Below are 12,122 nucleotides of genomic sequence, written 5' to 3' on the forward strand. Positions count from 1 at the left end.
AACGGAGAAACAGAATACAATAAAACAAGAAAATGTTTAAAAATGTTTCCCTTTCTTCCTTCCTTCCTTCCTTCTATCCTTCCTTCCTTCTCTCTGTCTTTCCTTTAAAAAAAAAAAAAAAAACATTTAAAAAAGGAGAAAAAAGGAAAGCATGTTTAATCATCATATGTGCATAGCTCCTCCCTTTCAGATACAACAGAATGAGAAGCATCTCACTTTCACCAAAAGAAGGTGAAGAACGCCCTTGCTGGGATCCAGAATTCTGGACTCCCAAGGTCTCAGTTATCGGTTTACCCTACCGAATGCAAAACTGACCATCCTCAAAATGACAAGCAGACTCACCTCCATTGGAAATATTGAATTTGATCCCAAAGTCTCCACTGGGCCCTCCTGGGTTGTGGCTGGCTGTCAAGATGATCCCACCAATTGCTTTGATCTTTCTAATGATGCAGGACACAGCAGGGGTGGAGAGGATCCCATTCTGCCCAATGACCAAGCGACCAATCTAGGAGAAGAAACCCAGAAGACACAACTTAACATCAGCAGACACAAGGGACCGCCCAGAAGCACTGACGAGGCCGGCAGATGGACAAAGAAAAGCTCTCCTGGACCAGGAAATATTTTCTTCTGTGAATATGTACAGCTTGGATGGTCTCCACCATATCGCTGAAGAAGAAGCAAATTGCTAAACAAAGGCATTCCTTCAGACAGCTCTTTGTAGTTTTAGGACCATGAGCTCTGGTGGTGGGATAAGGCTCTGGCAAGAAAATATACGACAGTCACAGCAGGGCTTTTCCATATAGTGGGTTTCTTCCAAGTAGGACATATTAAGTGTACCTGGATTACCTCGTGGGCATGGAATGCTGTGAGTCATTACTGAGGAAGCCAGTTAGAACCACCTACATGGACGTGATACAGGTGATACTTTTGTTGCATTCTTAACTCACCTTCCCATTTCTCTTACAGACCGCACCAGCACAGCTCCTAACCCTTCCTTTGCTAAAATGGCAATAATTTATAAACATTTCAACATGACCCATTTTGGAGAAGGAAGAAATTCTGTCAGTTCCTCTGACATACTTGAAGATGGGACTGCTATAAAAGGATATATGAAATTCAGAGGCTGTACCTGCTCTCCCGTCTCCTTTTGAGAGAAGAAAGGGATAGGAATGTTTTCAAATTTCTCATGTTATTTTGTTTTTGTTCCACCCAAGATAAATAAGGTTGAAGAAGTGAGTTGATGGCGGAAGACAGGTTTTAAATGTTGAAAATACAACGGAGATACCTGTATTACCTGGGAAAGCTTCTCTGGGACTCTGACCTTTGCCATCTCCTATGGGCCATGGAAAACATAAGTCATAATTTAAATTCTCACTGCCAACCACCTGCCAGGAGGCATTTAGTTCACTTCAGTCATCACCTGGCTCCCCATATACTGAATTCTGGACAATTTTTGTTGTAGCTGCACTAATATATTTTTTCCCTGTTCTACACTTCCCCAGTAATGGTAATGGCCAGGGTAGGTGCTATTGTTAGCCTCTTTTACAGACTGCAGGAACCTGTAGAGCACAGGAAATCAATCCTAATGATTATTATTGTGCTGCAGAGTTCCTTCTACATCCCCTAGCACTTTGGATCCATTCTTGCACTTGCAAGAACTTCCAAGCTCCATTGTATGGATGAGGAAACTGATGTCCAGAATTGTCATGATCCCTCCCATTCATTCATTCTTTCATTCATCCAATAGCAGCAATAAGCATTTATGGGAAAGTGCTGTGCCAGATACTGGGATAGATGACAGGACAAGGTCACATGGCAAATTAGTGGCCATCGTGGGGAAAAGCATTGAAACTTCCTGATACTGCAAATGCAGTTGGAATGGTGACATCTCACCCTTCCGGGAATTTCCAGGTGTAAATAAAAGCCTGTGGTTGGGTTTACATGTTCAGAATTTCTAGAACATGGCAGGAGACAATTTAATCAGCTAGAGAGGCTGGTAGAATTATCTGGAAGTTGCATTTGCACATCAAGCACATGGACTTCTACCTAGATTTTGTATGTATTTGGTGCAGAAGGGGAGACTAATGAATTTTAAGCTATGCCTCCACCCAAGTTATCCCTTAATTCTTCCATTCTTTATGATGACAGCTGCAGTCCATAATGGTCCCAGACTGAGGGGTTTATAACATAGAAAAAGGGTTTCTATGAAGGAAACCCTTTTTCTATGTTATGTGAAGAAGGAAAGTTGAAGTAACAGAAGTAACAGAAGTCCATGGTCGCTTCTCTCTCCTAAGCTCAAGAAGAGGTACATCTGTACTTCTCCTGCAGAGCAAACTCTTTCCTTAAGAATAGTTATCTTATGGAATGATTTCTAAATGTTGTGTTAATTTCTTTTTTTTCTTTAATTAAAAAAAAAAGAATAGTCCTCTTCAACCCAATTATCTGGGGAGATGTTACTTTTTTACCCTCACTCCCTTAAAGATGCCTGAATCACCGTGACAGTTCTTGATTCAATCTCCCACCCACGCTTTCCTCCTTCTAACCCATCCACCTGCTCAAGTACACCTAGTTCACACCTTCCCAAACCACAGTTCTATGGCGGACTACCACAGTAGTCCTTCATCTACTCCACAACTCTCCCTGGCTCCCAAGAGCTTACTTACCAAATCAGAGATAATTCCATCAGTCTGGCACCACAGCCCCTCATCATACAGCCCCTGCAGCCTTTCCTCCCTCCACGTCACCCTACCAGACTAGATACCTCACTGTCCCCCCAACCCTTCATATCCAAACACGGCAAGGAAAAAACCTGTAAATTTCCCTTTTACTTGGAAATAGGGTCTGCTGTGTTATGTTTGTCCCATAAAAGCTAAGTTCCATTTTCTTTGTCCTGCTGGTCATACTCATGGATTCTACTCCCATTTCTAAACTTATGTCTAACAGCTCCAGGGGCTGAATGCAATATTAATATTCTAAGTGGGGACCCATCAATGTCTTATTTTGTACATGAAAATTTCCTGTAAATGCAAACAGTTTTACACAAATGAGAACAAAAAAAAATTCCTAATGAAAGCAGATTATATTCTATATTCCACAAATGCACCAGATAAAGATATACTAAAGAGAGAGAGAGGAAAAAAAAGATCTCCACTTAGCTCACTAGGCTAAAAAATCCTTCAAGAATCTTCTCCTGCATGGAATGGGTACTGGCAAAAGTGAGGAAAGAACGCTGAATTCTAACAAAATCTGCAGCAATATTTATCCTTCCTTTAAATGTCCTCCCTGATATCCTGTCTTCAAGATGTGACAGGTATACAACCAACAAGGGATGGTAAAACAGTCAGAACTTAGGATAAATTAGAAAAAGAAGAAATCAAACCACTTCGGATTTGTTAGGTTTTATCAGGCTAAGGTACTTCATCGGTCCACTAAATATTTGAAGTCAGTTGGGTGGCAGACTGCTTTAAATGCAATAAGCAATGCCCTTGAAAAGACTTGAAAATATTGCTTGGGCTGCCGCAATTCTGACAAATAGGCAGTTACCATATTTAGTCAATTATTATCACTTCAATGTATTATTTAACAAACCTTCAGACTGTAAATCTGAGAAAGTCTATAGGATCTGCCCAAATTACACATTCTCACCACCTTTTCCCCATCCTTCAGCTCCACACAAAAATGAAATGAAGCCAAATATATCACAGCAAAGGGGACAGTGTACCAGATCCATTCACCAGTCTAGATATATGCAGAGAAATAATGTTCCATTCGTTCCTTCTCGAAAGATTAAAAGCATCTTAATACCATTCCCTCTGCAGCTCTCCTCAAAGATGAAATTTATGGCATGTCACATTTTATCTTAAAAATATGTATGCTTCATAATAATTTCATATTTGAGTGCTTTATCAGCAATTTTTACATGAGGGGCATTCAGATTCTGAAACTGAGTATCAAAAGAAAGCTCGCATTATAAACAACAGGCTCTACAAACACTTAAACCTGGTTTGGTAGAGCATTTTGTTTTTTGTCTTTAATTTGGCTTTTGCAATCACACTTGCTTGTAACATTATTAAAATAGATTGAAAATGAATGCCCAATACATTTAATTGCAATGCTAAATTTATGTCCTCGGAACCAGAATCTCCTCCAGAAAGGAAATACATTCTGTTTCTAATTTACAGGTATTGAAGGTCTAAGCATTATTCCAAATGCTTAAAATATTTTTTTTGGTCCCACAGAAGAACTTTCAGAGCAAAATCAGCAATGTTCTGATGCCTGCCTTCCTGTAAATCGATGGGGCTATGCAAACTGTTAAGATTATTAAGATCAATGCTTTCTGGTACAATATTCCTTCTCATTTGGTTAATCCAGTTAACCCGCTTTTTTTTTTTTCCATGATGCAGAGCTCTAGCAGAGCCTGCTTATATTATAGTTTTACAGGAGTTATTATCTCTACCCTGCTGCACAAATTCACCGCACATAGGGTTTCTTTGTGCCCCGGGTCATTATAAGGAGGTCCCCCATAACAGGTCCTCTTGGAAGGCTCACACCTAACATTTTCCAATCCCCTCCTAGCATTTCTGCACGACTACCAGGATCCATAAACAACAGCATGCTCTGGGTTTTGTTTTCCTGTTTGACAAGTGACTGAACTTCAACAAGGAAGCCATTGAAAGAAAATAAAATCCTCCTCTCTCCACCCTCATTAGAGCCCCTCTTACAGAGGACCCGCTGCCCCTAAAAGCTAGTTAGGACGTAGATAAGACAGCTTAAGGCTGGGGCTGTGTTTTAAATGTCTAAAAAGCAACAGGTACTTTTTCAAGCAACAAGAACAGAGCACAACCCAGAAGAAATTGAACTTACATTTCTATATCTGCTAAAGTAACCACCGCGTGTATTCACGATCTACAATTTTTTTTAATTGCAATGAAACTTAACTGCCCATCAGTAGAATTAAGATCTATGTAAGTTCACTGCATACAAACCTTGTACTTCTGTGTATCTCTGCAAAATTAAGAGATTCGGAAAGGCGGAAATGTGGTATACCCACCCCATTGGCAGCAGCCATCTGCACTATTGTTTCTATTGCTGATTTATTAAAATACCGCCCATCTCCACCAACCACCAGCGATGACTCCTGGCGATCTTTTAGGTCTATAGAAAAGAATATACTCTGGATGAAATTCTCCAGGTAGCATGGTTTTGCCTCAAAATAAAAGGTTTTCTTCCGTAATCCGCTAGTTCCTGGCTTCTGATCAAGGTAGGGTGCTGTAGCAAAAGTCAACAGTGGGAGAGGACCTTCTTCCATTTTTCTGTATTTCCCAGAAATCCATCCATCAAAATCACTCATCTTTCATTTCCACCACTTGGCTCAGGGAAGGTGTCCAGAGAGCTGTCCAAGTCCTCAAACCTGAAGCGGCGACAGTGTCACTCGAGTAACCAAAACAGAGAGCTCGTCTAGATGGTCACTCAATGAGGAAGCGTGTTTAATTCCCTGCTGCTGCCCACATGGAAACATTAATGGCCACACACCTACCCACACGCGTGTACAAAGGAGAGTCCCCAAGTTGTTTTGATGAGGACACTGCTGCCCACGTAACCAAGCCAAATGCCTGCAATTATTTTTGCCTCATTCCTCTGTTAGGGTGGAGATGGCTCCAAAGGGCGATCGCACAGCAGACTTAAGTTACAAAACCAGACGTCTGCCAGACCCCACTTCCTGGGTCCAGGCAAAGTCAGAGCGGATGCAGTTCTGAGAAGCAGGTTTGTAAACAAGACACCTGGTATGGCTCTCACTGCTTCTGCCACCCCTTAAAACCAGAGCCTCTGTGCATTCATCACTGCGAAGGCCATCTGCAGCTAAAGTTGTCCCATGCCATCCAGCAATTTAAAAGGTCAATCTTAAAATGGAAGTGTGGGAGCTCAGTTACCTCTTGTTTCCTTACACCCCCATCATTTTGATACCCAAGGCATTTTTCCTTCCCACGTGCAACATCAGTTAGAAGAAAACATTCATCTAACAAAACCGATTTAACAAAATATTATTTAGTTCTAGAAGAATGGAGATCCACAAATATATTCGGAGTGACCAACAGTCCTCTGTTTCTTAAACTTCTAGAAAGAAGGGATAAGGAAGGATGCATCAAATCACTGAAAATGTGAGCAGAACTGGGAAAAAATACATCTTTTTTTATGAGTGCATGAGGTTTGATCAATCTATTATTTAGAAAAATAGTATGAGCATAAGGTTATTTTGGGGGGGAGGGGTGCATGGTCCAGGAACTGAACCTGGGTCTCCCACATGGAAGGCAAGCATCCTACCACTGAACCACCCGTGCACCCAGATTAAATTTTGTTTTTTAAATGTTTTAAGTCTTAAATAGACTTGGCTTTTAAGAAATTTTTTTAGTGAGGGAGTTTAAGTCCTTTGCATTTGAAGAACCTAAAATGTTTGAAAATATCTACCTGAATGAACTTAATATCCTTTCCCATTAGATCCATGAGATTTTACTAATAATCTGCTTAAATACATACATGTGTGTTTTACCCAGTTCAGCAGAAGCTGCCAATTAAGAAGCTCCATTGTCAAGGTTTAATGAATGTTCAAAGAATGCTTAAAAAATTAACCAAAACTAGTTGCACACATGTTTTGGGAGCTTGATATGCACTGAGTCAAGGTTTTCTTGGGAAATGTGAGTAACCATTTCAGAAAAAAAAAAAAAATCCCAGCATTTTTCTACCAACTTGGAAGCAAGGGTCAAAAGTAAATAGGCACTGTAAGCAGATAACTGCCCTCTCTGAGGCAAGAATGTCCCTGTGTTCTGGGGGCTGCTCTACACAGACCAGCAGAACAAAAGGAGCTATGAGCCCAAAACAAGCCACCAGCTAGGGTGTGGTCCCTTTCAGATGACACACAGGGCCAGCCCTGATGCAGGGACTACCTCAAGCAGTGACACTGAAAGAATTCACAAGGCAGGTCTATCAAGTTGAAAACCAATAATAAGCCATAAAGCAATGAGTTATTGCAGTTTATTTTGGGCTCTTATTTGGTATTTCAAACTAAGATTCTTTAAAAATTAAATTACAAAATGAGCTTCCTGTATTTACAGTAGTTTATACATCCACCGTTTTTCAACTCACTACAAATGCTTTTTTTTTATTTATATGCTTTACATTCTGTGCCAAGCTTTCTGTTTTTAGACAGGCTTGCAAATTAGGCCAGTAATAAGTCCTGACATAGCCGATAACAGATTTCTGCTTTATGTAATACAAACCTAGTAATCTCTTCATTGGGAATAACAGAGCAACCAACCACATAACTGCTAGTTCTCTTAAGGAGACTTTGAACTCCCAGGGTAGATTTCAGGGCACTTGCTCATGCGGGTTCTCCCACTGCTCAACCGAAACATCTCTGCCCACCCAACACAACACACTCCAGCATCCTGCTGGTGACCTGTCAATCTCTCAGGGAAGCTTTTTCTGAAGCTAGAACAGGAGAATAACATTCTGAGCGACTGGCATGGTGTTTGTCATATTCAACACTAAACCAAAAACACAAAATCCTTGCCCTAGAAAAGCTTCTATTCTAAAAATGGACCGGAGTCATAATTTTATAGACACTATAGAACTCAACCCCATATGAAAATATTACCAGAAGCAGCAATGTTAGATGGAGTGTGAAGTGTGGTGAAAAAGAAGAGGCATTAAATACATTAAGCTTCCTAAGACGCACAGACTAAGTGGGGCAGCTATTAAGAAACCCATTTGTTTTAGCTCTCCAGCAAAGGTTGAACTTCATCTTCAGAAACGTTACTGTCGAGCATAGCGAACCCAATTTGGCCTAATGAATTTGCCTGCATTGCCAGTACTCCTTCACAATGACACAAATTGCATTTAAACCATATGGGGAATTTAAGGATTACTCCCTTCAGACAAGGAACTTTCATACTGGTCTTAGGTCCCATCAATTTCACAGTGGCAGAGTGATGAACCCCTTCACTCTCAGCCTCTCAAAGTTTCCAGCTCCCATTCTGATCAGAAATGGTCCTTCCTAGCAGAACACAGCAGAAATCACAGACTTTCCAACCCTTCGTTCATTCTACCTGTCTTTCTTTAAATCAACAGCATGTATCAGACAGTTCATCACTATATTCCAGGCACCAGGTGAGGATGGACCCACGGCCGCAGCAGGTTCACCTCTTCGCACAAATGCCATAGGCATGGGAAGAGGGGATGGAACTGCTAACTCTGGGTCTAGGCACAGGCACTAGAAAGAAAGCTTCTAATTCTGCTAAGAACATCAGGGATCACCGGACCTCCACCTCGCAGCTGCTAATGGCTGCAGGTGCCTGCCCCTGAGCATTTGGGATGTTTGTCCTAAAGGTGAGAAGTACAAGCCAGGAAACAGTCATTTATTTCTCCAACCACCAGTAACAAAGCATATGGTAAATGCCACCCACCGGCGAGGCAATGAGTGAGATGGAAAGACCAAAGGTTTACGAGCCAGACACTCCTGAGCTCAGACCTTTGACTCTAAAATGCGTGAGACTGAACCTCATGAGTGAGTTACTTAACCAGGATGAGCCTGCATCATGGGGCTAACTCTCAAGGTTAAAACAGATGACCTATATAAAGACATCTGTACTGGCACATAATACATCATTACTTCATCTCTGAAGTATATGAAAGTCACTGTAAACTAGAGAATGATATAAAGATGCAAACACATTTTTTTTTACATTCATAGATGGGTCAGGTATGGAAACACATGGATGGGATTTTGTGCGCACGAAGCTCATCATCAGAAAGGACCTATCACAAGAAAACAGTGGTGGCACTGGGGGTGCATCAAATAGCTTAGAGGAGAAGAGACTGGAAAAAGATTAAGGCTGGCAAAAAAGATTCCTTCCTCAGCTGAGAGGGCTCTGAGCAGCCTGGTCAATCTTCCAGCGTGGAGTGTGTCAGCTTCCTACATACAACCTCAATTTAGATTCCTTGGGCCAATTTGAGCCTTGTTGTTGGGTTTTGTTGAACTCCAACATTGAAGACTTCTTTTCCTTCCCTCCAATTCCTTCTCCACATAGTGTCTTGCCACTCACCCCCCCTCTTCTCTTCCCAACCCATCCCAAAAGAGTGGACTCCTGGGCCATGTTTCTGCTATAGGACCCTACTTCCAGGCCATGAGCACGAGGAGTGGACACCTGAGAAAACTGGGCCAATCATATTTTCTCTCTTAAGATTGGGGAATATACAAGTTAGACTCTGTTAGTGCTGGGACCAGGAAGACACATAATCTCAGGAGCAGTGGGCAAGGACAGCTGAGTCATGAGAACAGCTGTAGAACTGTGACTGACAGCTGGATGATGCATCAGTACATATAAGAGTCAAGCAGGGTCCAACCCTGTGTGGTTCAGACACATCCAAGACTTGTGGCCCTCATGGAAGGGAGGAATTGGAAAGAGTTCAGAATAAAATCAAGCAAAAATAGGCTAGATGAAACCCTGCAAGTGGGTGGAGGCTGCAGATTTATCAGACGTGAGAATTAGGAACAGGGGCTAGGAGAGAAAGTCACTCACGTCTCCCTGACAGACTGGGGTCACTCCACACCAGATCTCAGGTGGACACGCACCTCAGCCAGCTGACAAAGTCACGCCCAATTCAACCGGAAAGGTAACTCCTAATTGCTTGGGGTGAGAGAACCTTTTTTAGTGGGCTTAAAGAAGGTTTAAAACTAAGTAGATATGATGATGTAAACCATAATCACAGTGTAGAGACAGTAAATGAATCAAAAGTAGAGTATTAATACTCTTGCAGAAAGTTTGGGAAAAAGCTATGAATATTTGGCATTTTAACTACTTTAAGAGGGTTTGGGGTATTAGGTTATCTAGCAGATAAGCCTTATGATCCCAATTTAAAATATGTAATTGAATAACCTATTTAGACTTGCGATTTTAAGTTAAAGGGGGTTAAGGAATTTGGTAAAAATTATAAATATTAATTGAACATTTAATAAAGCTTGGAATGCACATATTTATAAGTTTAACTCATTAGATCCAGACAGAACAGCAGAATGGTTCAGTGATGGGACCTAAGGTCAGACTTAGGGGATCTGAACCACAGCTCTCCCAGCCGCTAGCTGTGTGATGCCTGGCAAATTATCTAACTTTTTAATCCTCATCTGGAAAAATGAAGATAACAGCAGTCCCCCTACCATTTGTCTTTGTAATGACTGAATGAGGTAACACACAGAAGTCTCAAAAACCTGGGGCTGGTATAAGCATACTTTGTGCAAGGATCTGCTGTCAGGACCGTGACATTATATGAGAATAAACTGCATACTTTGAAAGTTTTGCTTCTCAGATTAAAGAACTTAAAAAGAAAATAAACACATTTGACTTATAAACTGGGAATAGTCATAGGAACGTGATTAAATGAGATTGTAAATAAGATCAACAAAAGCAGAACAAAACAAACTTACACAGGCAAATGGGTCAGCAGAGGGAGAGAAAAACGTAGCTGACATGCTGGACAAGCAGGGGCGAGACGAGGACGCGGTGGGGGCTCCGATCTCCGGCGGTGGGGAGGCTGAGCTGCCCACCCTGCTTCTGGCTCCTGGAGACACCCCTCTGGCTTCCTCACACAGTCCTGATGGCTCAGGGTGCTCTGAGGTTTCTGTTCCCTGCACCTCTTCGCTGTGTTGACCAGGCCCTGAGATGCCCAGGTCCCATCTGCTAGCTCTGGGTCAAGCCCTCTTTGCTGGGCACACAAGTGAGAGGAAGAGAGAAACCCCCTCTCTTCTTCTCCCCCGAGCCTCGGTCCGCAGCGAGGAGACGGGCAGACGACCTCTCCCTAAGCCTGGGCAAGAGACTTCACATTTTCATGCCTCCATTTCCTCAACTGTAAAATGGGGATTCAAAATAGCATCTACCAGATAGGTTTGTTACGAAAGGGGTACGGTAAGTTAAGAAATGTAAAGCGCTTGGAACAGTGCCCTATGTGAGTTGTTAGTTTTTGTTACTACCTTGAATCTGAAAATATGAAGGTGTGTTTCGTGCCTTTGTATTGGGAGAGCCATTAGCCATATACATTTTAACTGAGTTAGGAAATGCCCTTGAAAGGAAAGAAAACATCACATTAAGTTATGCAGAGGGTACAAGATCAGAAGAATTACCAGGAGAATTTGTACACCTAGATGGCTCAGAGGTGTACAAAATCCCAGGTTCAAAAGGACCCCTGAGGCAAATTTTAAAGTAAAAACAAACAAAACACTGCCTCAGAACATGGACATTCTTTAGCATCTTTCAGTCTGTTGTCCATCCCTTTACACGTTCATCTATCCATCTTTCCAACATTTACAATATAGAAATTGATTGATTTTATATATTAGGCACTATGCACCACAGAAAGATAAAAGAGAACTCAAACTGTCAAGAAGCTTTTGGTCCAGATTGGGACTACAGCAAATCAGAATACAGGGGAAAGGAGGACATTGTCTTTATTTTAAAACTTCAACTACTCTATGAGACCAAAGGAACAGAGGTTTACTTTGTCTCAAACCCACCTTTTCTGTAGCACATAACCTAACTCAACCTGTCTGGATAGCTCATTTAAACAACCGAAACACATGGAGCCGAGAATGGTAACCAAGGCTTGTAAGTCTGTATAGCTTATTTTAGTGCCCTAATACATCCCCTAGTATGTTGAGCAGATAATTAAAATCTATTAGCAAAGTACCTTGAGGGACAGGAAAAAAAAAAATACAGACCTGTTCATCTTTACCACCAGGGCAACCCCTGATACTATCACAAACATTAGGGACTCCTAAGTCAATAGGCCAAGCCCTTGATCTTGACACTTGCTCTTAAGGAAGTTTATGTAGGTAGTGGAGAAGCTTAGCCTATCTATAGTCATGCCTAAGAGTTACCTCCTGAGGACCTCTTTGGTTGCTCAGATAGGGCTTCTCCCTCTCTAAGCCCAACTCTGCAAGTGAAATAATTACCCTTCCTCCTATATGGGACATGACACCCAGGGGTGAAAGTCTCCCTGGTGGTGTGGGAGAAACTATTTTGAATCCCCAACCAAAACTATTCCTGCCAACCCTAAAGAACATCTAGGGCTCTGAG

At 41.7% G+C, this 12,122-nt stretch overlaps 1 protein-coding gene across 5 annotated transcripts in view; it reads right to left on the reverse strand.

Moving 5' to 3' along the window:
• The window catches only part of PGM1 (phosphoglucomutase 1), a 66,863-nt gene that overhangs the window by 33,060 nt on the left and 21,681 nt on the right, over window positions 1–12,122 (reverse strand). For 2 of the 5 annotated variants that reach the window (XM_077120731.1, XM_077120728.1), the window contains exon 2: window positions 343–505. In XM_077120731.1, the coding sequence (XP_076976846.1) occupies window positions 343–505 (163 nt within the window). Of the gene's footprint in view, window positions 1–342; window positions 506–5,050; window positions 5,408–10,477; window positions 10,862–11,998; window positions 12,068–12,122 lie in introns of those variants that run through there. The other 3 variants (XM_077120729.1, XM_077120730.1, XM_077120732.1) reach the window with 3 other exon arrangements.

This window comes from Tamandua tetradactyla, chromosome 11 (assembly GCF_023851605.1).
Source record: "Tamandua tetradactyla isolate mTamTet1 chromosome 11, mTamTet1.pri, whole genome shotgun sequence".
NCBI classification, from domain to species: Eukaryota; Metazoa; Chordata; class Mammalia; order Pilosa; family Myrmecophagidae; genus Tamandua; species Tamandua tetradactyla.